The sequence below is a fragment of the Micromesistius poutassou genome, assembly GCF_964030765.1.
Source record: "Micromesistius poutassou genome assembly, chromosome: 17".
In the NCBI taxonomy this organism is placed as follows: domain Eukaryota; kingdom Metazoa; phylum Chordata; class Actinopteri; order Gadiformes; family Gadidae; genus Micromesistius; species Micromesistius poutassou.
The window spans coordinates 16,452,134-16,478,753 of NC_140287.1; the positions used below are offsets into that span (position 1 = coordinate 16,452,134).

General features: G+C 45.1%; 4 protein-coding genes across 5 annotated transcripts; 3 read left to right on the plus strand and 1 right to left on the minus strand.

Annotated features, from left to right (window-relative positions):
- Positions 1-182: 182 nt before the first annotated feature.
- On the plus strand, positions 183-2,829 carry alkbh1 (alkB homolog 1, histone H2A dioxygenase; the record flags this gene model as incomplete). The annotated part of the gene is made up of 6 exons (XM_084481642.1): positions 183-311; positions 671-779; positions 1,147-1,309; positions 1,445-1,535; positions 1,688-1,881; positions 2,275-2,829. 6 exons carry the CDS (start codon positions 183-185, stop codon positions 2,714-2,716), a joined length of 1,128 nt encoding a protein of 375 aa, XP_084337768.1. The 3' UTR covers positions 2,717-2,829.
- Positions 2,830-3,479: 650 nt separating this feature from the next.
- On the minus strand, positions 3,480-13,492 carry ak7b (adenylate kinase 7b; the record flags this gene model as incomplete). Its single annotated transcript, XM_084482028.1, has 18 exons — positions 3,480-3,572; positions 3,717-3,875; positions 4,302-4,534; positions 4,685-4,882; positions 5,273-5,338; positions 5,455-5,583; positions 5,802-5,907; positions 6,195-6,323; positions 6,442-6,591; positions 6,798-6,875; positions 7,286-7,376; positions 7,909-7,997; positions 8,239-8,322; positions 8,414-8,524; positions 8,773-8,864; positions 10,758-10,866; positions 11,009-11,191; positions 13,418-13,492. 18 exons carry the CDS (start codon positions 13,490-13,492, stop codon positions 3,534-3,536), a joined length of 2,121 nt encoding a protein of 706 aa, XP_084338154.1. The 3' UTR covers positions 3,480-3,533.
- Positions 13,493-15,247: 1,755 nt separating this feature from the next.
- Positions 15,248-26,022, plus strand: LOC311362132 (amine sulfotransferase-like). 2 transcript variants are annotated; one of them, XM_084481945.1, is made up of 7 exons: positions 15,248-15,526; positions 18,337-18,545; positions 19,384-19,510; positions 19,631-19,725; positions 20,289-20,469; positions 21,466-21,627; positions 25,989-26,022. In XM_084481945.1, exons 1-6 carry the CDS (start codon positions 15,367-15,369, stop codon positions 21,591-21,593), a joined length of 900 nt encoding a protein of 299 aa, XP_084338071.1. In that variant the 5' UTR covers positions 15,248-15,366; the 3' UTR covers positions 21,594-21,627; positions 25,989-26,022. The 2 variants fall into 2 exon arrangements, with proteins under 2 accessions (XP_084338071.1, XP_084338070.1); XM_084481944.1 differs by lacking the exon at positions 25,989-26,022 and having other exon boundaries at positions 15,249-15,526; positions 21,466-22,541.
- On the plus strand, positions 22,644-26,011 carry LOC311362131 (amine sulfotransferase-like). The gene is made up of 6 exons (XM_084481943.1): positions 22,644-23,877; positions 24,760-24,968; positions 25,117-25,243; positions 25,359-25,453; positions 25,533-25,713; positions 25,873-26,011. The coding sequence occupies exons 1-6, from the start codon at positions 23,712-23,714 to the stop codon at positions 25,998-26,000; spliced, it is 906 nt and encodes a 301-aa protein (XP_084338069.1). The 5' UTR covers positions 22,644-23,711; the 3' UTR covers positions 26,001-26,011.
- Positions 26,023-26,620: the final 598 nt, after the last annotated feature.

Genomic DNA, 26,620 nt, shown 5'->3' on the forward strand with positions numbered 1-26,620 from the left:
CGGACTCGGCCGTGCGCCGAATATAACCTTACTATATATTTATTATAGCTTATATTTTGAAGAGTCATATATTTATAATGTTGAAACTGTTTTTACATCATTTTTAAGGAACGTAAGTGCGGTTTACATGTGGTATTATTACTATTATTATTATCCTGAGGTGAAAGGTCACTGTGCCCAAGATGGCGGCCCCCATGGTGGAGCGTGGAGAGGACGCGTTCAGAACCTTATTTAAGTTTTATAGGAGAAAGCATCCTCCCCCGGATCTGAGCAACGTCGTTGACTTCTCCAAAGGGATAGTCGGTGACAAGGTTAGAGAAAGTATTGAATATGAAGAGTCTTTAAGTCGGCTGTTATCATTTCTGTTACGATAATGGCCCTGGGGTTCGAATGATTCCGAATGAGTTTTGGAACAAAACATAAGACCTAAACAATCACATAGACTCACTCTGGATTTCAACCTGCAGAGGGACTATTGTGAACAGGTGTCAGGTTAGAATGTCAGTTATGTAGACCTCACGTTATCTGAAAGGCAGCAACAGTAAGAAGATGTTATTGTTGCCCCAATGTCTTCTCAGTCCGACGGGATCAGACGGATGTTGACTGTTGATCCATCAATGTGGAGAGGAGTTATTGATTTGAGTGTGTCTGTATCTGTTCTAATTGGCAGGTTTTGTCAACCAATCTAGAACTGACTGCAGTGAGCGATGGAGAGGCCAGCAGAGCGGGTCTACGACCGGTGCGGGACTGGAGGGCCTTCGGGCTGCAGGGCGCTCCAGGTGAGCGGACCAGACTGACCCCTGTGGGAGTGGAGGGCTAGGGTTAGGGCTCTCCAGGTGAGCGGATCAAACAGACTCACTTCCAGAGATGCCTCACTGTGAGGTTGAGGCTAAGGCAAATAAGAAATAACCGTGATTGAGAGTAAATGGTGCAGAACACAAAATAAATTGCTCAGGGTAATTTAATAAAAAATAAAATAAAATAAAAATATAATGATAATAATTCACAATGAAAAGCAGAGTGGGAATTATCAAAGAATATTAAACACAATGTTATTCGTGCATGGAGCATACTTTTCTTCCACACTAGGCTATTTTTACGATGTTGTGAAGTTGGGCTATGATCAAACCCTGCTCCTGCTCCCAGGGTTCATCTTCATCTCCAACCCCTTCCTGCGGGGCTCCCAGCCCTACTGGCTGCGGCGCTGTCTGAAGACCTACCCACAGAAGCCCAACGTGTGTAACCTGGACATGCACATGTCCCCCGCCGACACTGACGACATCTGGGGCAAGAGCGCCGACATTCTCAGGTAAATCGAGGCTTCAGGACATCATGACGCACATGCGGTCCTTCATGAAATAAGGTTGACGTTATTATATTTGAAAGAGCTTAGTTTAATTCTTTAAAATGGGACCGGTGAGTAACTAAGAGTCTCCTCTGACAGGAGAGCGCCCTGTAGGAAGAAGGAACCAAAGACCTTACTGGAGAAGCTCCGCTGGGTGACACTGGGCTACCATTACAACTGGGACACAAAGGTCTTCATTACTGTCATCTTGTTGTACCTTTCCCGCTATTCTTAATTAAATATGTATTCTCATTGAAGTTTGGATCGGGTCTTTATGGGCAAATAATATAAATGACTAAAAGAAGGCGTTCTTAAGACTGTGTTTAAATGTTTGGTCCCCAGACGTACTCCCCGGACCACCACAGCCCCTTCCCCGCCGACCTCCAGCGTCTGTCCGGCCTCATCGCCGCCGGCGCCGGCTTCCCGGGCTTCCGCGCCGAGGCGGGAATCCTCAACTACTACCGCTCGGACTCCTCGCTCGGGATCCACGTGGACGAGGCGGAGCTGGACCACAGCCGCCCCCTGCTGTCGTTCTGGTGAGCTGACCTTTTGACCCCTGAAGGGGAACGTCCTGCTCGGTGACCTTCTGACTTTAGAGAGTATATCGCATTCTACAAGTGGGCGACATCAACTCTGTTTCCGCATGAAACAAAGGCCCTATTTGGAACTATGAAGTAGGTAACTCCCGGTCCAAATACTTGAATGGTCCAATTACTTAGAGCTATTCTGCAGTTTCTTTCTTGAACCTTAGGTTCTTGAACCACACGGGTATGAAGCAGGATTCTCTTATACTAGGGGAGGTTCTTTTCATTGTTAAGTTTCACCTTGCCCTCTTTGGCTCTTTTCTGCTCAGTGTTTAACCACTTTTGGATCCTACCAACAGCACCCTTTAACGGCGTCGTACTGTTTTTGTTTTTCTTCGACATCAGTTTCGGCCAGTCGGCCATCTTCCTTCTGGGCGGCCCTCAGAGAGAGGACCCGCCCACTGCCATGTACATGCACAGCGGGGACGTGATGGTCATGTCGGGCGAGAGTCGCCTGCTTTACCACGCCGTGCCACGCATCCTACAGGACCTCCCTCCTCCGTGTGGCCTCGGGACGACCCCGAGCAAAGGTCAGGGGTCACCCGAGCAGGGGAGCAGGGAGAGGGGGGAAGAGGAGGAGGAGGAGGTGAGCGAGGAGGACTGGGCCGTGTGCTCCAGGTACATCCAGAGCTCCAGAGTCAACATGACGGTCCGCCAGGTGCTGGGACCCGGGCAGAGCTTTCCCGGGGTGGACCCGGACGCAGGTCCACCGGACGGAGAGGGGGTGGGGGGGGGGCAGAAACGGAGACGGAGCAACTCCGGTGAAACCACGTCTTCTGACACGTGATGAAGCGACAGGTTGACCTATGCACTGTTCATATGTATATGATATGTAAATATTTGCTATTATTCATATTATTATAAATTGTAACAGAACAATAAAAGAGATCCACAAATGAGTATTGACTTCTTCACATGTAAATTTATTTTCTATAGTAAGTAAAGTAGTAAAAAGTAAGTAAAAAAGTAAAAAAAAATTGCATTTGTAGATCGTTAAATTTCTGTGTGAATTTTACAAAGGACAAAATTCTGGATTGCGGTACACGCATTGTGAATGGTCTTCTGTGATCTAAAATGAGAGCAATATACTCACTCCCCGATTCCCCTGGCCCAGAACATTAACCAATCACATCGGTGTATCTGATATAGGCGGGCCAAAAGCTTTGCTGTTTTACTGACAGGATACGGCAAGAGTCTTAATTATTGGTTAGCTCTGCTGGTTTGGATACGTCACCCCTCGTATTCTTCTGATTGGTCGTAGTGTTATCCAATTGCGTGCAGTGATATTTTCAAATGCATGCTTGGTGCCGCCCCTCGAGTTGGGCCATTTTCATTACTCGTTGCCAGACCCTACAGCTTTCTAGATGTGGGTCTGGATTTCCAGGCTACCAGGCCACAGTGTTCCTTGTACAATATACAGCAATAGTTACATAAGAATCCATTTCATATCCAAGCAAAATTGGTATTGCAACTGAAATATCTCTAACTAAATCGATATTGAATCGAAGATTAAGTCGTTTTTTTGGAAATTCAGCCCGAAAGAAAAACATTTTACATTGTTACTTGAAAAGTGACATGTGACATGTTGGCATGTTACCTGAGCGTCAGTAATTCATCGGATTGTTGGTGAACAAGTATTCAGCCTGAAAGAAAGAACAAATAGACATGACATGACACATACAAAATGTCGAAAAGGTGACGATAACTAGACACAACACAGACCATGACTACAGTAACCAACAACAACAACAACAACAACAACAACAACACAAACATCACATACGCACCAAGAAGTCCCCGGGGTGCTCCGGCCGCTCGGTGCAGAGCTGCAGGAGGCCGGGCGTCAAGGTGGGCATGACGTGTTCCAGGAGGTACCTCCTCGCCGAGAGCTCCTCCGCCTCACCGACGCCTTTGGCCTCCTCCTCCTCGGCGTCCATGACGTGGCGCTGAAGAACAACGTCAATGTCACTGACGTTGATCAGGAAAAAACCATTCCCTAAAAAACAACTTATTCTTTGGGATAGCGACGGGGTCCGATTCAAATCTTGACTTAAATGCACAAAGTCGCCTTGTCGACCTTTGAGCCCCACTAGCGCAAAATACCTGTACTTTAAAGGGAGTAATACCTGCGTCAAAATAATGACACCTTGGCAAGCCAAGTATGCAAAAAGTAAAAAAAAAATGGAAGATAAGTTGTGACCATGGACCTAAATTGCACCTAATGTGTTAAAGGAGAATAATGGGGTTAAAAATCGCCGGAGTTGTCCTTTAAGGCTGGGCTATGGTGGCTGTTTGCATGCGGTTACCAGGTGACGCCAACCGACACTCTGGCTCAACATAAGTGCAGCGTTCAAACAGCGTAATGGCCCCACCCATTCCTCCCAGCGCCTGGCCCTCTCCTCCTCCTCCTCTGCCTCGTGGCGCTCCTCCTCCTCCCTCGCCTGGGCCCGCCGCCTCAGCTCCTCCTCGGCCCTCCTCCTGTCCTCCGCCCCCCCCTCCTCCTCCACCTCCTGGCTGCCGGGGCTGTAGTTCCTGGGCGGGCCCAGCGCCCGGACCACCTGCTCCGTGGCCAGCAGGTAGTCCCGGTCCTCGCCGTCCGTGATCTCTGGGAGAGGGGGGGGGGGGAGGAGTCACAGGGGCGATCACACCGGTCCTCCTTCTTTTAGTGACGTTGAAGAATTACATTCAGACGTAAATAATGCATAGAAAACAAACCAACGCACACGCACGCACGCACACACGCACACACACACACCTATGTAGTGAGGGATGATGTCCAGGTCGTTGAAGTATTTGAGCGCGGTGCCGTCCAGCGCGTCGTTCTCCCGGTAGCGGGCCAGGCGCTGGGGGAACAGGTCGTAGCCGTAGGACGTGCCCTGCACCGCTCTCTGGGGCAGGTTCATCACCCGCGCCTTCAGGAAGTCGTCGGACGCGTCCAGGGAGAACAGGAAGTCTGTGGGCCGGGGGGGGGGGGAAAACGGAGGCAGAACAGGGGATGATACTCTGATGCACAGAGGACGCACGACTCAAACCCCCTCCTGGATTTCCCCACCGATGCCGACAGGAGGGCACGGGAGACCCCTCGCTACGGGGAGCACCTCTGGGAACACAAAGGAGACCCCCGCTGCTCCTGATCGGAGGAAGGCCGTCGGCAGCTTAGAACTGTCACGTGTTCATGTCGTCTTGGTATAAATATACAAATGGAAGATAGACGCTGTGTCAGAAGGGTATGGTGGAACAAGTGGAATGGTTGTTTTGCGGCACACTATAATCGTTCATTATATCATCCTCTCTGTCCGCCACCGTTGATAGGTGGAATCAATTTTCCTATTTTCCGGCCGACCTGGGATGATGCTTGCGCCGTTTGGAGCGATCTTTGACTTTGAATCCTCAGATTCGTCCTCTTCAGCTGAAAAAATAAACAAAGGCGGCTTTCAGTATGATGGCAATAACCCCCTTGTATAATGCATTGTATATTAAATCATCAAAGTGCCACTCGTTTCATCGGTATCCACGGCGCCTCACCACTGAAGAGCCTGCTGGCCTGCTCGTGGGTCTTGGGGAAGCCGTCCAGGACGAAGCCCTGGTTCCTGCAGGGTTCCGACATCAGCTTGTCCTTTATCAGCGTCAGCAGGTACTGCTCATCCAGGCGCCCTGAAGCACACAGCCCGTACTTTAACTCAACACAGTTCTGCCCAGCTTCCATTGAAGCGTGCAGTTCCATCCAGCATTTGAACATTGTAGCCGATTCAAAGGTTCAAGGGGTTTCTGTTGGGAGTTGGGCTCCTTCTGCCTGCTAAGCTAATTAGACACAGAGGCTGAGGGGCCTCAGACCGGAGGCTGGGGGGGGTGGGCCTCAGATTTAGAGTTACCTTCATTTTGCTGCATGTTTTCTTTGAGGGTTTCAAGGAACCTCTGTGCTTCAGCCCATGAGTCTCCGGCCTCTGGATCTGCCTCTCCACGCCTCACCACAGCCTCCTGTCCGGGTAACACTGGATGTTGGTCGAGTCCTGAGCATAACGAAGGATACTCTGTGTGTGTGTGTGTGTGTGCGTTTGTGTGTGCGCTTCTGCATGTGCGCTTCTGCGTGTTGTGGCAACCCGGCCTTGCCAATTAGCTCAGATGCAGAGCACCTGAGGAACAGATTGGAGTGAGGCGGTTCACTCCCCAAGGCGGGTTGCCACAGTGTCTGTGTCTATGTGTGTGTATACATGCATGTGTATGCGTGTGCCTGCCTGCCTGCCTGCGTCTCAGGGGTAGCTCACCAGGTGGGCGATGCTCTGGGAGATGACGGCCTTGACCGTGACGTGGTTCAGCCGGTACTGACGGCAGACCCTGAGGGCCAGCGAGCTCTTCCCCACCGCGGGGGGCCCCAGGATACACACGCGCACGGGCTGGACGGAAACAGTGGGGAACGCCCCGGGCAGACAGTGGGGGGGGAAGTAGATCATAATCAGGACACATTTCACGTGAACGTAATGTGTATGACCAAAGGCTCCTCCCAGTCCGTACCAGCAGGCCCCTGGTGAGCCGGTACTGGTCCACCAGCAGCTCCATGTTGTCCACCATGCCCGTCTCACACTCCCAGGTCATGGCCAGCAGCTCCCTGACGCAGGCGGCCTCCATGCGCAGGTCGGCCGAGAAGCAGTCGATTTCCATTTGCTGCGATGGGTTGTTTCAGAGTACTGCAAAGGTTTTGTGCATCCCTACGTCTATGTCTATCGTCAGATTATGAAATTAAAATAATAAAAACGTATCAAATAAAGTTGTGATGCTATTTATCTAGTGAGAATAAAAAAATTATAACCGCATAAAATGAAAATGATTGACAGAAGAACGTTGTAGCATTTGTGACAGTATGAACTTACTGTAAAGTTTGCTATGAGGAAGGCATCTTCAAACGCTCTGTTCTGGGTTCCCCTCGGTCCGAGCACAAAGGCTATAGACTAGGAAGGGAGTAACAAGACATCCATGATCAGCTTCCACTGGAGATCAGAGGCAGAAAGCTACAGGAGACACGACCAACCGTTCCCTAGCCTTACATTCCCCTTCAAAATGAAAAAGGAATTTAACCTTCGATGGTTGTGTTCAGGAATGGGCTCATTGCATACATTCAACGTTACAATCCATCTGGTCTCTGTAAACCTGCCTCGTCCTCAAACTAGAAGATACGTTTGGAGCAAATGGAAACATTTGTGGCAGCTTCTAAAGGTCATGAAACTTGCATTTTCAAGGTTTGACACGGTCAGCTTCTGTGTCCTACACAGCGCGCTAGCACCCACTGATCTGTTGAGTTCAGCCCCTTTACTGTGAAGATGAACCCAACGACACAGGACCAGGGCTCTGGCTCTCAGACCTTCACGATGTCCTCCAGGGTGTCCTGGGAGTTGTCCACGGCCAGCAGGTAGCACGGCTTGGGCATGAGGTGGATCACATTCTGGATCACTCTACAAAACCACACACACACACACACTCATTGAACATGTGGAGTACCATACATCAGAGAAACCCTAACTCCACCACGCCCCCCAGCAAGGAGCTCCGCCCATCAACTCTGATGGTGGCCACTGATTGGTGGAGATAGATGGTGTTCATTTGAATTCAGAGCTATTATATTGATTTCTTTGAATCATTTGGCTTTGGTTTGGTGTGTCTATGTTGCATATTTCAATATATGTATTATTTCCCCCCCAAAACAAATGCAAAGAAGATTCAGATTGGACCTGGATTTGGGTTTGGATTTGAATTCTGTAAAATGATATCAAACCCCAACCCTAAGCCTACTTCTCTTTGACATTTCTGTACATTCCTGAGTCCTCTCATAGCTTTGTCATCAGTCCTTTATCACTCCTACTCCTTTTCACAGAACCACATGATGTTTTGCTGAATGAGGTCAATTGAATTATATTCAACTCAAATCATTCAATATTTCCTCAAAGAGAATAAATATTTAGGGCTCAATAAAAGGATTGGACCCACCTCGCCAGGTCATTGATGTGAATGGTGGGCAACACATTGGCACCTCCTCCAAACACAGGTATCAAGGCCTCCTCTCCCACCCAGGACATCTTAGGAAACACATACAGGTTAACCAACACCCTCACATAACACACAAGCAGCACAGACACAGCAGTAACCAGACGTTTAGAAAAAAACTCAATAGGTCTTCAGAATGGACTATATTGGGTTTAAAGTTGCTACAATAATAACTCTGGCTTGCACTACTTAGCGAAAGCTGGAGGGTTGATTTAAAATACGGCTGACTTCCCCCCTCTGTATATTAGAGAGAGGAGGTGGATCAGCTCTGACCTTGAACAGCTGGTGGAAGGCTTGCTCTCCCATGCCGTACTGAAGTCCGGACGCCACCACGTACGTGCAGAAGGTCCTCCTCCTCTGGAACCAGAGACAAGGACCATGGAAAACGGATCCACCACAAACAAGAAGCTTCAAGCAGGCAACGTTTGTTGCGGGACGTTGGACTGACCGTTTTGCCCATTTTAACCACCAGCTTCTCAAGGTCCATGTGCTTTTTGAAGTGTGGATGCGCTCTTCTCTTCCTGTAGTCTTCGTCGGTAAAGGGCAACTCTGGATCGTCCTGTGACAAAACACAGCCCCATTAGAACACATCTGGAGCATTGCTCATGATAGTATATGACAGTTCAAGCATATGGATTTTTACATTTTTATCGATTTAATGTGCAGTCAATAGGTGAAAGGAAGAAAAAAAAAAGGGACATTTTAGGAATTAATACACATTTGCATTTAAACAATTAACTCTGAAATTGGGTGCATGTATTTTAAGATGTCAGACATATACAGATCTTAGACACAACCTCCACTCACATCCACCGGCTGGCTGAGTGCCCAGGTCATCACGGAAGATATGAGGATGAATATCTTGGGTCCATCAAACGTATCAATGTTACGGTGGAGCTCTGGAGGAATAAAACATAACATAACAGAATTATAAGACAGGTGTGCCTCAAGGAATAGAAAGAGCCTATAATATGTTTTTTTATTTCCAATTGGAGGTCAATAAATCCTTGCAACAATCATCAGCAGCACTGAAGATGAGATAATGAGTTGCCATAGTCAACATAGACGCGTTCCAGGCGCCTGTCTATACGTTGACTTTGTATGGAGTCGCGCTGCCCCGTCGCTTTTGGTGTGAACGCGGCTTTAGGGGAAGAAGGGACAGAGCATTGTTCCAACTGATAAGGGCCGGCCCAGGCCCCCAGGAACAGTGCCTACTTCCGCAATCCACCCGTGCTCAGTGGCCAAGCCTGGTATTGCAGTTTTTTTGCGGGCTGTGGACGGGTCCCTCAAATCATGGGGCCCAGAAGTAGATATCCCCGTTCCCTCCAATACAAGTGGGGAACAGGATTGTGTCTCCGCAAATTAAAAAAAAAATTAAAAAAATCTCTGGATATCAATCAAAAGCTCATAATTATCTTTGGACCATGTACTATTAATATGCAAGTTTTCTCTTTTCAAAACGCCACCTCAAGCGTTTTATTAGCCGGAGAAGGAGGGGTGGGCAGCTGAAAGGAGTCGTAGTGAAACAAATGTTGTTTCGGCCGGGGGCTCAGTGCACGTATAGTATCACATATAGTGAATAATCGGGGGGGGGGGGGGGGGGGTAACTTATACTTCCATGGTCGGTAAACAATGAGACTGTGCTCGCTCAGACCTCGCGCTTATGATGCTACAATGCTAACAATGCTAGAGAACGAGAATATTTCTACATCCGGTACGTCATGCACTAGGGCGTGGCTAGGCTCCCATGATACGGAAGCAATTCTCTCCTTGATGTTGCCCTGCGCCACTGAGCACTTTCCATAGGAATGAATGGGCGCCATGTTTCAATCCGGTGTCCATTCTTTATAGGTCCATGGGCCAGCCGCGAACCCCATTGTATGACATCCTGAGGAGCTTCAATCGATAGATTACCATATGTTTAACAAAGGGTTTAGTTTTATTGGGGGACACAGCTGCCTGGCGTGTTCTTTAGGAAATTGCCATGTCATGATCACTTTTAACTCACTTTATTTATTAAAGGTCCGGTATGTTATCTACAAAGCAAAAGGAGGGGAATTGTATAAGCATGCGTGGAGATACGCTTAGTAAGGCATCCGATAAATGTGTTACCTGGAGCGTTCTGAACCCCTGAGCTATGTGTTGTGACTTTATGAATAGGCAGGCGTGACCTCCGTAATGCGCTCTGATTGGCTAAGCATGGTGCTGAGCTCCCGCCTCCTGGATACCCGTATGTGTACTCGGTGCTGGTCCCTTGTGGCTATGTGTAGGCATTACGCTTGTTTTCGTGGCCTTGGTCTCTGGGCTTCTCAGACACCTGGCCTGCTAATATCTCAAGAATTGATACATGTATGAATGGCTCTACACATGAACGGATGCCTCCCTAGTCGCCAAGAACATATCTGGCCTGATGCATGCTAGAATATGCTATAATGCTAGAATACGCTACATGCCCTCAGAATCCTGACTGAAACTATAAGAACTCCTTGGATGACTCTTCTCTAACAGTTTAGACAGAAACGACGTGGCTCACCACAGAGACATTGGAACAATTGATCAAATGTGTCTGTGCCTCGGGGACAAAGCCCTGTTTCCTGTCCCTGAACGATACGAACATCCTGTCATTTGAGGACGTCAAAGTATTGATTCAACAGGAGCGGAGTCACCTCCCATGGCAGTCACAGAGTGATTCTGCTGGAGGCGTGTTCCACCTCAGAGCTGAGCTGTCTGTCTGCCGTACCTGAGACAGCTGTCTGTCTGCCGTACCTGAGCCAGCTGTCTGTCTGCCGTACCTGAGACTGCCCAGGAGGCGTCGCCGACCCCGCCCGCCTGCTCGGTCACGTTGAAGACGATGACGTCACATTCCATCAGTCTGTCAAGAAGCTCTCCTCTCTTTGGTGGCTGGACACACACACACACACACACACACACACACACTCTTTTAAAAGTCCTCCCTGGAAAAGACTGAAGCTCACTGAAGCCAGGTTATCCTAAGAGTGTTCTGAACATGGTACAGTGGTGTCAGCGAGCTGTGACTCCTTACATCATATTCTTCCAGCACATGCGGCCGTTTGGTCTCAGATTTGCCGGTAACCGTGCCGACGATCTCAAAGGTCCACTTGTCGCTGTGGTCCGACTGAGACTCTTCAGTGAGCTCATCGTATTCCTTGCGCGCGGCCTGTCCGTCGTCCACCAGAGACGCCCCCCCATCGGAAGAGGACAAAAACTACACAGGTGTCAGAGATAAGCACATTTACTAAGAGGAAGGTCTCTTGTGAGAGGAGTTGGTCCTTTCATTTCCTGTAATATTACAACTTGCTCCTAGAAACTGCATCATATCCTTTGTTGCACTCATAGCATTGTGCAGTGTGCACACCAGTAGCTGTGTGTTCTGTGCTACCTCCTAGCCCCGTCTCAGCATCACAGTAAAACATTCTGTGGCTACACACATGCTGCCACCATACAACATCTGTACTGATAAATCACACTGTGATACTGATAATTAACAAGTTGCTTTTTCTAGAATCTGCTCATTTTCATCTTATTCATTGCCTACTTCCGTTTATTTGTTATGGCGTGATGGCCAAGCTGGCCAGCTAGTGATAAAATAAATTGGGGAAACTATTTATTTGAAATGTGAACTCTTAGCTGAACTGCTAGGAGCTAAAGCAGGGATCTCTTTCTCTTTTTGCTGTCCATCTCTTTCAACACAATATGTATACTGCCCCAGGGTCTACACACTCTCTACGAGCTGCACATCAAGACTCATCTGGGCTGTACCATCTCATTTACTCCCCTCTGCAGGTATAGACTTTCTCAACGTTAACAGGTTGTGAGCGCTTGCATGTGTTTGTATGTGGGAGACAGGGAGTGAGAGGGAGACAGGGAGTGAGTGAGAGGGAGTGAGCGGGAGACAGGGAGTGGGTGTGAGGCGATTTTTTTTCCTTATGTTGTTTACCTATTGCTACGGAGCCCCTCTGGTGACATCTGGGGGGAAAATATATATATGTTTGCACGACTTAATGATTTGTTTGCATGACTTAATCATCTGTGGGAACTATTTAATAATTTGTGGGAACAAGATAATTATTTTGTGGCCACAGTTTAATAATTCGTGGGAACTAAATAATTCTGTTGTGACTAGGTTTCTGAAACATCCGGGGCTCAGCCCAGAGGGAAAAGGATAAAAAAAATGTTGTATGCTCTATTGCGCATGCAAATTTTTTCATAATGCTTTACCTAAATAAACTAAATGCACAGTTTATTATAGCTTTAAGTTAATTTACTTGAGGTGGTAAACAGTCTGGTTATGTTTTTAAACCGTTTATTCTCTTTCTAGAAGGACTAGGCTACTTTATTTTGAGATGCCCCTGGAATCCCCATGTTTCTTTCTAGTGTAAAGCACACGGGACATCCAACAAATAACTAACTACCATTAGTGACTAGAATAATTTCATCACTTCTAGACTGAATTTAATTAATGCATTCCATGGTTACCAGTAAATATACCAATAAAAAACAATGGTAAAAATACACATTTTCACAAACTTCCCTTTGCCCAAACACAAAAGTGCCTCATTCACAAACACACCAACAGTCAACATTCAGCAAAAGTGAACTATTTAATGACTGTTTAATGAGTTACACAGTCATGTATTCTTTACATGTTTTTCTTCATTAATTTCTTATTTGGTTTTCAAAACGTTTACAGACATTTGAATTACTGATATATAATAAAGACAGTGAAATAGAGCTTGTGTTCACTACTAACCTGTTAGTAGTGAGCTGTTGTCGTGCGGTAAACGAGGGGCGTTCAAGGACCGTCAGAAAGTTGAATTTTTTTTAACAAAAAATTATATTCGGGGCTAATTAAATAATATCCGACGCTTTAGCCCCGAATAAAACAGCCTAGTGACGCCACTGAGTTGTGACCACGAATTAACAATATAAAATTATTGTGTGCGGTGTTGTCTATTGTTGCAGCAGGCATTTAACAATTTCATTAAGTCACTTGCTGTTAGGCATGAAGTTAAATCATTTTCCACATATTTCTATGATATAGTTCTATATATCATATTTTATTGACAAAAAGTTCACTTACAGTACACACACTTATTTCACACATGCGCTACATACAAACTCTCTCTTCGTATCTCTCTCTCTCCAAACACACACACACACACACACACACACACACACACACACACACACACACACACACACACACACACACACACACAGCCCCCCCCCCTGTTGGGGTTTATTCCCCCATAATGACCGGCGTTCTATACAGTATCCCTTACATAAGGACAGCTCGCTGTAAGGTATCCCTAACTCAGACATGTGGACGCTCCTATACCACTTATTAACACGTTGACCGACCTTTCAGTAACGCAGCCCCCCTAATACTTCTGAAGACCAATTCTTACATTGGCATTTCACAGTCCCTTACCTTGGCGATGGCATTCGAAGAGTATAGGTCCAAGTCGTTAATAAAAACCCGTTTGGTCCGTTTCTGTTCCGCCATCCCTGGAGCTGGCGGTCGAGTGTTTGGCGTCTCCATGTCCTGTTGCTAGGCAACGTCTCCACACCACACTGTTGCTCTCGGCAGCGTGTCCACATCCTGTTGCTAGGCAGCGCGCCACCGGAAGCGGTACATTGTAACCATGGCTGTCAGATATGCAAGATAGATAGAAGATAAAGTAAATACTTTATCAACAGGTTGCGAAAAAAACGACAATGAGAGAAAAGGAGATAGGAAAATATATAAATGAACGAATGAACATTGTTCTCATTTGACAGTCTTTTCGGAATTCAAAAAAACATTTAATTAATATAAAGTAAAGTTGACAATTAAACAAATCGGCATGTTATCTCTCGATTAATTGGCTAGTACAGGGCATTCTGCCCTACCTGCTCACCTCAGTATTGGGTACGTTTCGAGATGGTCAGTGGGTTTGGGTTCAAATCGACTCTTGGTCAAAGTCTGACTCAGTTAGCTTTTTAAGTTAGCCATGTGTCACAAAAAGCCATTCATAAATGGCAAGCACATTGCCTTGGTGCCTTTGCTTTGTCAGTCAGAGGTGTTATAGACAGAGAGGTACAGAGAGTATTCTGGTGCTTTTGGAAGAGTTTCCCTTTCATTGAGTTGGCCGGAGGCTGTGTGGCTGGTCTTACTTCAGCGTGAGTTAGTTTGAGAGGCTCAGGAAGCCGTTTTCTCCCTTTGGGTGGAGGACAGCAGGACAGATGAGACTATTAAAGAAACAGTACTGTGTGCATATGAACTTGTGTCTGACGCCTATCGCCTATAGAACATCCAGGCCCTTTGGCCCATCAAGTGCCCCCTGATTACCAGGGCTCCACCCATACCAGGGCCCCTACCTCCACCCATACCATGGCCCCTAGCTCCACCTCCACCCATACCAGGGGCGGGCCCCTACCTCCACCCATACCAGGGCCCCTACCTCCACCCATACCATGGCCCCTATCGCTACCCATTCCAGGGCCCCTACCTCCACCCATACCATGGCCCCTATCTCCACCCATTCCAGGGCCCCTACCTCCACCCATACCATGGCCCCTATCTCCACCCATTCCAGGGCCCCTACCTCCACCCATACCAGGGCCCCTACCTCCACCATACCAGGGCCCCTACCTCCACCCATACCAGGGCCCCTACCTCCACCCATACCATGGCCCCTATCTCCATCCATTCCAGGGCCCCTACCTCCACCCATACCAGGGCCCCTACCTCCACCCATACCAGGGCCCCTAGCTCCACCTCCACCCATACCAGGGCCCCTAGCTCCACCTCCACCCATACCAGGGCCCCTAGCTCCACCTCCACCCATACCAAGGCCCCTACCTCCACCCATACCAGGGCCCCTAGCTCCACCCATACCTGGGCCCCGACCTCCACCCATATCAGAGCCCCTAGCTCCACCTCCACCCATACCAGTGCCCCTAGCTCCACCTCCACCCCTACCAGGGCCCCTCAGAGCCCCTACCAGGGCCCCAAGAACCACTTGCCGCTTAAGAAGCAAAGCATGAAGGTGGACAATCTTTCCTTTGTTTTGACTCATTCATTGCTGCGACATAGGATACAGAAGTGACATCTAGGATCGCTGTCTGGTTCAGGGGTCGTTATGTTCCATTGACTAACTTGTTGTCTTCATATTAACTAATGTGGGATTCAAGCCAACCAACCTCATGATGAAACATTGAATGATCTTGTTTGAATGGTAAACAGGAAAAATTAAAGTTAGGGGTTTGAGGGGGATGACCCAGGTGCTGAGGGTATGGATAGTCATAACTTATGCCTTTGCCTCTACCACAGTGTCTTATTTAAGCTCTGTCCTCAGTGCACATAACCTGGTCTAATTTACTGCATTCAACAAAGCAATGGCTCAACAAGAATACAAACTACTCGGTGATACTCTTCTCACGTACAAAGGGACTGTTTTTCAGTTGGACAACTTCCATTCAAAGGAATTTATTGATGATTTGCCACAATTCGATGTCAGAGATGATGACGTCTACCTTGTGACTTTCCCTAAATCAGGTGACAATCTCAGATATAATATTTGGCAGCGATTAAAATGTGTTATCTCAGACCTGAGGATCACTTCGTATTTTCATACTGCAGAATTACATTTAAATGCTTATATAGTGTTCTTACAGTTAATAAGGATTCCCCATTGTTCAGGGATAAAATGTTAAAATGTATTTGGAAGCATGTAGAAAAAATGGACCTTTATTACTTTTCATTGAAAACAAAAGAATGCTAGAAGACTGCTTGAAATGTATATTTAATGGTTTCAATAACAATATATGTGATAATTTAAAAAGGCAGTAAAGCACAGCACACAGAAAGTAAGTCACATAGAAAGAAAAGCTATTTCCCTCCAGTGATCAACTATGAAGTGAAATTATACCAATTATGTTAAAAGTCGGTATAGACCTCTGAAGAATAAGTCCTGCCTCCGAGGCTCCCGGTTCCCTCGGTCAAATGTCTACTGGAAATAACATGGGGTTTTTGAACAATCGTACATAACAAACTCTGTAGGTGGCGAAGAAGTAAAAGCTGCGTCACGTTTTCAACTACACACTTTTACATCTAGTTTCGAATGGGTTTTCGGATTGTCGATGCTGTTAAAGTATAGCATTAATAATCGTTTACTACTTTAACGGCACCGACAATCCAAAAACCTAGTCGAAACCTAGACATTTGACCGAGGGTACCGGAGCCTCGGAGGCGGGACTTATTCTTCAGAGGTCTATTGGATGCTGTGCAACTACCCCAAACTGATTTAATTCATAACAAATGTTGTGCAATGTTGCACAATAGTTTGCATTGCACAACAAGGCAAGGCAAGGCAAGGCAACTTTATTAATATAGCACTTTTCATACACAAGGCAGACTCAAATTGCTTCATATATATTTTGGCCCTAAACCATTTAGGGATTTATAGGTTCGCAACATGATTTTAAAATCAATTCTCTGACATACAGGGAGCCAATGTAACGATTTAAGAATTGATGTAATATGTTCACATTTTTGGGTTTTTTGGAACTCCAGCAGCAGTATTCTGAACAAGCTGTAGTTGCCCTCATCCTCATCCTCATCCGCTTATCCGGGGTCGGATCGCGGGGGCAGCAGCTCAAGCAGGGGGCCCCAGACTTCCCTTTCCCGGGCCACATTGACCAGCTCTGACAGGGGGATCCCGAGGCGTTCCCAGGCCAGTGTTGAGATATAATCTCTCCACCTAGTCCTGGGTCTTCCCCGGGGTCTCCTCCCCACTGGTCGTGCCTGGAACACCTCCCAAGGGAGGCGTCCAGTGGGCATTTCCATACAGACTATACATTTTAATTATTATAATCTTAACATATGAACATGAACTTTTCTGCAAAGCGGGCATCTACCCACCTGTGCGATAAATGACTCACAGGACAAAAGACATGAGTGACTCACATTTGACTGATATGTGACTTGATAAATACATGGATCCATCTTCCAAATGCAAGATGTTTCTTGTTTACCGTCGGAGCACTGGACGTCGACTCTAGTGGGTTGTGGGGACGATGGCAAAGAGCCCCTATTGACCATCTGGACCCAGCCAGCCAGAGCCATAGTCCAGTCATTTTAAGCCAACAAACAAATTGCAACAGAAGCAGTAGTAGTAGTAAGGACTGAAGAGGGTAAATATTTTAACATTTAGATATCACCATGAAAATTGAAAAAATGAGTTGATTACTTACATCAAGACAAACAAAAAATGTATTACAAGGTTTTTGAAGTTCTTTGTTAACATGGGCATACGGTGCATAAGCTAATTACACATGGGCTAATTTGCATAAATACCACAACAGATCTAAACATTGGTTATAGCCAGGTGAAAATGTCTTGTAGAATCTTGTTGACATCTTAAAGTAAAAGACTATACAAATTACACCATAAGGGCCAGAGATGCAGTCCTTCATTCAAGGTTCACTCAATCAACTGCACTAAGCTGTCAGGTAAGAAAGATTGTTTGATCCAGCAACTTTTTATTTGACTTACCTTTTGTCTTCTGCATTCTCTTTACCCTTGTCTCCTGTTCTTCCCTCAGACTCATCCCCCAGAAACAGTCCCACGTCCCCAGCCCCAAACCCCATCTCTGCATAATAATTAATAAAGGCTAGTTTAAAGTACTTCTTCCTGCCTCTATTAATGCTCATAGGTAGCCTAAATGGGTTACATTCAGACCTTAACATTAAGTATTTCACTGTTATATGTCAACAAGATTCAACAAGACATTTTCACCTGGCTATACCCAATGTTTAGATCTGTCATGGTATTTATGCAAATTAGCACACACCTAATTAGATTATGTTTGCCTATGGTAACAAACAATTTCAAAAAACTTGTAACACATTTTTTGTTTGTCTTGATGTAAGTAATCAACTCTATATCTAAAGGTTAAAATTTTTACCCCATTCACCTGAGAAAAAGAATGAATAGGCATATGAATAGGCTATATTTGGGTCTTTTTCGAAACTTTCCCCTTATGGGATTCTTCAGGGCTTTTTTTGCCATACTCAGGACATATTGAGGATACAAAATCAGTTGAGTTTGCTTCTGTTATAATTAGTTTGAACTTTTTTCATAAAATGACTGGACTACCAGGGGGTTATGGGAAAACATCCACTCCTTTTTAAGTTTAATTTATTCATAGAAACTACAGAGACAGTCCCTCAGGATTGACCTCATTATAGAGGAACACGCCACTGGATCATAGATGTTGTCTGCATGTAGCGTCTAATAGTGTAATGTGTATTTTAGCAAATAAAATATATTCTTTTGTTGTGATGTGGAAAAATAAATCTTCTTAGGTACCATATGGACCCAGAGGATCTTCACCCTGATCTTTGAGGAAGACTTCCCAGAGCTGACGGACGCCCCCACCTATCAGTGGATGCCCTGGTTAGAGTACCAGCCCAAACACACTCCGACCTACAGCACCCGCCGTTCCCCACGTCTCTTCTGCTCCCACCTCCATGAGCACCTCATGCCCAGGGGCCTGCTCAGGAAGAAGGCCAAGGTCAGTGAGAAGCTACACGTGCACTGCACACACACACATCCACATCCAGTGCATGTGTGTGTAGTGCACAAACACGTGCACTGCACACACACACACACATCCACATCCAGCGCATGTGTGTGTAGTGCACAAACACGTGCATGACCTTTTGTAAACTATGAACCCAAATCGAGCAGTGCAATAACCTCCGCACATCTGGTAGAAGAGGGAACCACTGAGCTAAACTAACGAGAAAGAAATACTTTTATACTTTAAATACTTTTAAGTTTTAATGAAATTATATAAATTAGTTATTAGTCATCACATTAGTTACTCCAAACATGGCCATACTACCATGGACACAACCATGGCGAGGCACATGAAGTTGATACACAGCTTTGTTTTGAAGCGATCGTCAAACCATCACCATCAAAGTATTATTGTGTTCATCAAGAGGACAAATGCCTGAGCACTCTGGTACTCTCTGAGTTGATCATCTGCTTCAGTGGTGTTTGGAGCAGTCGTGCCAACCTGTTACCGTTTCATTCTGCGACATACGTGGTCAAGAGGGCGAATTGATCAATTTAGTTTAATTGCATTCATTACTTTAACGGTTAAGTTGCCAGCCCAAATAATCGGTAATAATGGTCAAAAAATCTTAAAAAAATCTTAATAAAAATTTTAATTGATGGTCAAAACACAAATCCAATGAATGACCACTGAACGCTGAAATAAAAGATTTATCTGTTGATTTGCCTATTCAGGGAAGATATTTCTGAACCGACCTTACAAATGCACACAAACACAACAGCTACACACATATTACTACATGATGTAGTATGGTTCACTCCCTCTTTAGGTCATTTATGTTTCCAGGAATCCAAAAGATACAATGGTGTCCTACTTTCACTTTGCAAAGTACGTAAAGAAGCTGGAGGATACAGAACACATCGACGAGATGATGGACAACTTCATCAGTGGACGGAGTGAGTGGTTCAGACAGACAAGCAGGGGTAGACTGGATCAGCTTTGACTGATGATTATTTTTTATCTGTTTAGCTTCTCTCCATCCCATCATGAATATTTTATGTTTCTATGTCCACCAGTGATTGGAGGCTGTTGGTTTGACCATATTAAAGGATGGTACGAAAACCAAGACAAGTACAACATCCTATTCATCCGCTATGAAGACATGATCAAGGTAATCACTCTGTGACACACAGACCCAACAACACATCCATATTGTAGTTCTCTTACTGTAAGGTCCCACCAAAATATAATTTGGTGCTTGTGGCCAAAGGCTGTGAATAGATGGCCACATATTTGGAATCAAGTTGAATCTAATCTTTTTGAATCAGAATCATATTGTTTGTCTAGTATGCTTCCACAAACAAGGAGATGACCGGGGTCTCTCAGTGCATACACAACACAACAGAAATCAACATCACATTTGTGGTGGCACCTACGTTTGTTTTCTGGTCGACAAACAGACTTGATTGTTATAGCTGTAGGAAACTGTGGATGGGATTCTACTCCGGGTTTGTTAGAATTTAGCACTTTTGGTTGCCACTTCAGCACATGCTCTGCTAGGTGGAGTTGAAATGATTGAAGGCACTCTGGACACTGTGCCGTGTACTGCTGCTACGGTAGCCGCGGCTCCTTGTAGCCCGCTCTCATTGGAGATGAATGGCTGCTGGCTGCTTTGGCTGCTCATGAATCCTTTGGTGTGACCGTACAGTTATTTGATCTGCTCTCTGCGGTTAGGACCTGAGATCCGTGGTCGTGCGTCTGTGTGAATTTGTTGGCAAGAATCTGCCAGATGCCACCATTGATGCCATCGTCAAGAAGGTGACCTTCAACAACATGAAACAAGATGACAAGGCGAACTACCGGTCCTTACCCGATCTATTCAAGGACAGTAAAAGCGGCCAGTTCCTGAGGAAAGGTAAACAACGGCTTTCAATGCCGTAAAATAGAACTTTAGAAAACTTATTTATACTAATGATCCATTCTAGACGGCCATATTCCAAAAAGGTTGAGCCCATCCCACCCTACTTTATATTACGGTACACCAAGAAGACGTAATAAGCCATACTTTGCATCAAATTAGATAAAAAATATAAATATGTTGTTTATTAGACAGTGAACATAGTTATACCCTAATAATACACCATTCAACAAAATGATGTTGTAATTAGAGGCCACATATTCAAAGCCATATTCATAGACATTATAAGAGTGTAATTTGTGACACATTACAACAGAACTGTACCTTGAACTGAAATCTATCTTTATTTCCCAATTGACCCTTATTTGACCTTCTTAGAGGGTCATTTGGTATAATCGTACCTAATTAGAGTATATTTTGGGTCTAATACGGCATTATATCCGGTTTCTAATTACAGCGAAAGTTAGGTGTAGAGAGTATAACTAAAGTATAACTGTGTTAAGAATTGTTAAAATGATGTAAAAAAAAAATAATGAACATATTTCTGTTTTTTTTCTTATTTGTTACAATGTACAGCTTATTACGTCTTATTGGTGAACCGTACAAATCAGGGAAACCTTAATCTTTACCTTTGTTAACTCCAATGGATGACACAACTTAAATATTAACACAACTAATACACACACAGTGTTTCAAATAAGTTGTGTGAAGCTTTCTTGCTTATTTTTCCTGTTTCTTAAATGTCTTCCATCCCCACACAACTTAAAATGGCTTGTATGTAACTCCACATCTTCACCCTAATTTACTGTTCCAGGATCTATGAATATGCTAGTATGGCCCGCCCCTATAGAGGCTACTAAATCTTTCTGCAAAACCCATAAACGTCAATCGTCAATATTCAATCAATGCTCAAAACAGTAAACTGAATTTGTTACTTAATTTTCCATTACTGGTCACACTCCGGTCACCCATTCTTTAATGTGTCCCTGTCAGGTACCATCGGGGACTGGAAGAACGCCCTGACCGTGGCCCAGAGCGAGCGCTTCGACAGAGTCTACAACGAAAGAATGAAGGACCTGCAGCTTAACTTCACCTGGGACCTCACAGAGGTCCAGCAGTGAGATGCAGCTTAACTTCACCTGGGACATCTCAGAGGTCCAGGTGGCACATGAAGCCCTCAACGGTCTTTGTTAGGCTGGCATTCACTTAAACTTAGAGGTCCACCTGGTGACATGCCACCAGGTGTGGCGTGATTAGCCGTTACAAGCTGTTTTGGAAATCTGCCCCTTACGACATCACAGGTGGGCGTGTCCACCTAGATGGTGTGACGGATAGATGAGCAACGTTTGCTACAGTCCACTGGGTAGGCTGGTAGACTGACCTATCCAGCACACATCTAGGTGGACACGCCCACTTGTGATGTCATAAGGGACAGATTTCCAAAACGGCCTTTAACGGCTAATCACACCACACCTGGTGGCATGCCATGGGATCTTTAAATAACACTTAAAAAAAATAAAATGTTGACGTATGAATACAAAATGAAATGGTGTGATTAAATGTGCAAGGGTAATAATAATTGCTCACCAGATGTAATGCCTTTACTAACTAAGCAGTACTAACTAACCAGTATATTGTACTGGTTTATTCCAATAAACATCTTCACTTACATTACCATAGAAAGTGTGTGACGCCTGAGGCTACCAAGTTGCTGCCACAATGACACGAGTGTGTTCCATGGAAGCACAGACAGAATTACTGGATGCAGTGGCAATATAATAGAATACAATTATGCTATTCTAAGTATTGGAGTCTCAACAGACTCACTGTCCTTTGAAACACAGGGGCGTGGCCCGCCCTGTATTTCCACAGCCACCCTGAACTGCTCGCACGAATGCACACACACAAACATGCATGCACACGCACACACACATCCCTTCATTTTTGTATTTGTTATTTGTTATTTGTACCTGTACTCCTGTCGGGGCCTCTTGGACCAGATCAACATTGAAAATAAGAAACTGTTCTTAATTGTTTTTATCTGGAAAAAAATAAAGGTTACAACACAGCTTCAGCTTATTACCCAATCACATGCTAGTGTCACTGCTCCTAAAGCTCACATGTATCGTACAGTAGCAGGTTAGCCCACGCACATGGTTCTCTCCCCTCCTCCCCCCCATTATAAGACTCTACAGAGTCTCACTCCGGCCAAATACCAAAAGTTGGCAGCCCTGCTCCAGCTGTGCTCTGATGGTGCTGTCTGCTGGAATGTTGGAAAACAACAACAATCTCTCCCAGTGGAGTTGGGAGAAATATCACTTGACATAAGATACAAGATAACTCATGATGAGTTACCGGGCAAGGCTGCAAGGGGTTTTATCCACAACAGTACCTGCACCACTACAGTACAACTGCTACCAAACTGCATGGGGGCAACTGATTGAGAATACGTTTTGATAAAATAGACGATTCTTGATCAAATGAGAATCATGATTTTCTTGCTTAGAATTGAGGTGAAGATTCTCTCAGGATTTGTTTTCAATAAAAATGTCTATTGCACTAATTTACCTGATGCAGAAGGAAATGCAACATCAAATATGATGGTGCCTGATAGAGGACCTTTGGACAACAGAAAGGAAACACTGTTTATAGCTTAAAAGGCAACAGCTTCATGAATCGGACACAACATAACACAACATGAACATAAAACCATTTTTACTTGCTTCTTACTTGCACAACCTTTGAACAAGTTTTTTTTCTGTGTGTTTTCTGTGTGTACAATCAGAAAGGTATGCTTCTTAAAATGGAAACCACAGTTAATAAAACCAGTCTGAAGGGGAACTTGGACACTTAACCTATAGCCTAGTGAAGACCAGCTTAAATAATCCATCCTATGCCCAACATATATTTTGTATTTAGAGGATTCAGTTATAATAGAGACATTTAACAGCTTCCTTACAATGTGGCATCAGAGGTAAAAATGTAAATATACTACATGTATACTGTTCTGATTTGAACACTATGAAGGGCACCCAATAAACAAAATGAAACTTTGAACCGAACAAAGGTTACTATTGTAAAGAGTAACTTATAACTCACAGATAATATGGCTTTGCCTCTACCACAGTGTCATATTTCAATGGTTGTCCTCAATCTCACTGCACAGAACTTGGCATCATTTGTTTGCATTCAACGAAGCGATACGATACGATACAACGTTATCCCCCGTAGGAGAAGCAATGGCTCAACAGGAATACAAACTGTTGGGTGACACTCTGTTCACATACAAAGGCGCTGTGTTCCCAGTGGACAACACCACTAAACTCACCACGGAATATATTGACGATCTGCAACATTTTGAAGTCCGAGATGACGACGTTTACCTCGTTACCTTCCCCAAATCAGGTGAGTGTTTTGGCTATGCTTTTGTGCAGTGGTAGGATGTTTTAATATTTCACAAACAGTAGATCTCTGCAACAAAGTCTCTGCAGAGGTTATGTGGGCAGAGGGATCAATATCTTTATATACTATATAAAGTATTTCCACTAGCTTAATGGTTCAGATGTGAGCTTCGATCCTCATAATACCAGGCACTGTCATGGACTGATTCAATATATCCATTTTACTTGATTTCTTTATTGTTGACAATAGGACCTAGCTTTTTGTCGACATTTTGTTACACTCCCTGTAGATTATAGAAAGGCAGTAAGGTTATTTCGGAACAAGACAGCAGACATGGCAAACTGACATCTTCAAACAAATAAACCCTGACGCGGACGGGACCGCGGACGTCAGCCATGTGCCAACCACTCACACCCATTCACTCCTTTACTACAAAATCAATGCATTGGGTTAATAAAGAGGGAGACATTTACCCCACTTACCTTCCTCTTACCAAGGGAAGGTAAATAAAGGTCAACGCATAGGCCTGTCAACTAGATAAGAAAAGGATCAAAAACATCTTCAAGATAACATCAGGCGTGCATTGCGACAGGTGCGGTTGAACGGTGTGGTTATATGGTTTATGTGATATAGTGGATGTGGAAAAGGCTTTTTTCTTTTTTCAAACCAACAGAAAGTATTCATATTGCAGATGGTCTGCATAGTGAAAGTAGAGCACTTTTCTGGAGTCATTCTACACTGGTGTGTAATGTATTGCGGTAATGTGTACATTTTTGGCAAATACCAATTTACTATTTTGTGGTTAATACTTTTTTTGTGACATGGCTCAGACCAGGAGACATTTTACACAAACTGCCATAATTGAGTGAGATGAACCCTTCCTAGGTACGGTATGGACCCAGAGAATCATCACCCTGATCTTCGAGGAGGACTTCCCAGAGCTGACGGACACAGTCACCTTTGAGAGGATGCCCTGGCTGGAGTACCAGATGAACGACTGGCCGAGCTACGACACCCGCCGGTCCCCACGCCTCTTTTGCTCCCACCTCCAGGAGCCCCTCATGCCCCGAGGCCTGCTCAGGAAGAAGGCCAAGGTCAGTGAGACGCTACACGTGCACTGAACACACATCCATCTACAGTGTGTAGAGGTTAGGGTTCAGACAAGAGCTCAGAAACTAAATGGGACCCACACCACCTCTGCAAACACACACACCAATCCACCGTCATTCCCTCTCTCGTCAGGTCATTTATGTTTCCAGGAATCCAAAAGATGCAATGGTGTCCTACTTTCACTTTGCAAAGTTCATGAAGAAGCTGGAGGATGCAGAACACATCAACGAGATGATGGACAACTTCATCAGTGGACGGAGTGAGTGGTTCAGACAGACAAGCAGGGGAGGAAGGGACCCTTTAGATTTTCTTATCTGTTGAACTTGTCTTTTTCTTTCCAACTCATCTTGTCTATTCTATTTGTTATGGACCAGTGATTGGAGGCTGTTGGTTTGACCATATTAAAGGATGGTACGAAAACCAGAACAAGTACAACATCCTATTCATCCGCTATGAAGACATGATCAAGGTAATCAGATTGTGACACACAGGCCCAACAACACATCCGTTTTCTAGTACTCCTCTAACGATCTGCTCTCTGTGGTTAGGACCTGAGATCCGTGATCGTGCGTCTGTGTGAGTTTGTCGGCAAGAATCTTTCTGACGCCGCCATTGATTCCATCATCAAGAGAGTGACCTTCAACAACATGAAACAAGATGACAAGGCGAACTACGAGTTCTTACCTGACGACGTGAAGGACAAAAGCCAGGGCAAGTTCCTGAGGAAAGGTAACAGTAGTCTGGTTTGTCAACAATAGGTCTATAGGTCAAATGCGGTAATGCAAAGGAGAATATTTGTAACTACAACTACAAAAAAAACGTTGACATTGTTTGCACTATACAGGAGGTCACACTCCGGTCACCCATTCTTTAATGTGTCCCTGTCAGGTACCATCGGGGACTGGAAGAACGCCCTGACCGTGGCCCAGAGCGAGCGCTTCGACAGAGTCTACAACGAAAGAATGAAGGACCTGCAGCTTAACTTCACCTGGGACCTCACAGAGGTCCAGCAGTGAGATGCAGCTTAACTTCACCTGGGACATCTCAGAGGTCCAGGAGGGGCGAATGTGTTTTTCGTAGGCGGAATCCGGAAGAGTCATGAATATTAATGAGGGGATAGCCGGAGATTATCCAATCATGTTGGTTTAAATCCCTGATCCAATCCAAAAAGGCTCAAATCTGTGATGTGACCGCAGGTAACTTAAATTGTAATGCATATTAAACTAACGTTAGTCAAACGCATTTCTCTGATAGGGTTATGGTTAGGGGTAGGGGTAGGGTTATGGTTACGGTCAGGGTTAGGGTTATGGTTAGGAGTCAGCGTGCGAGTTTGCCTGACAGGCTGCCTGTCCAATCCTAGTGCTTGAGGCGGGACTTATTCTGGATGCCGCCTACGAAAAATACAGTCGCCCAGGAGGGACATGTGTCGCTTTAGGATTTTATTTGTTCTACAAAACAATGTTTGCCCGAAATTCAAATGTGGTTTTGATATATACCTAAAGAAGTACCACTGCTTCAAGGCAAAACACAGTTAAACACTACAATGAATTTGTCCACAGGCAATACAAATAGTTCACTAGATTTTGAACCAGTGTATTGGACTAGTTCATCAATACCAATAAACCTATTCTTACAA

Coding starts and splice junctions, on each gene's coding strand:
- LOC311362131 (XM_084481943.1), top strand. CDS start 23,712: ATGGCTCAACAGGAATACAAACTGTTGGGTGACACTCTGTTCACATAC. Junction 24,969..25,116: donor TGCTCAGGAAGAAGGCCAAG/GTCAGTGAGACG, acceptor CTCTCTCGTCAG/GTCATTTATGTTTCCAGGAA. Junction 25,714..25,872: donor GGGCAAGTTCCTGAGGAAAG/GTAACAGTAGTC, acceptor TGTCCCTGTCAG/GTACCATCGGGGACTGGAAG.
- LOC311362132 (XM_084481945.1), top strand. CDS start 15,367: ATGGCTCAACAAGAATACAAACTACTCGGTGATACTCTTCTCACGTAC. Junction 18,546..19,383: donor TGCTCAGGAAGAAGGCCAAG/GTCAGTGAGAAG, acceptor CTCCCTCTTTAG/GTCATTTATGTTTCCAGGAA. Junction 19,511..19,630: donor CAACTTCATCAGTGGACGGA/GTGAGTGGTTCA, acceptor TATGTCCACCAG/TGATTGGAGGCTGTTGGTTT.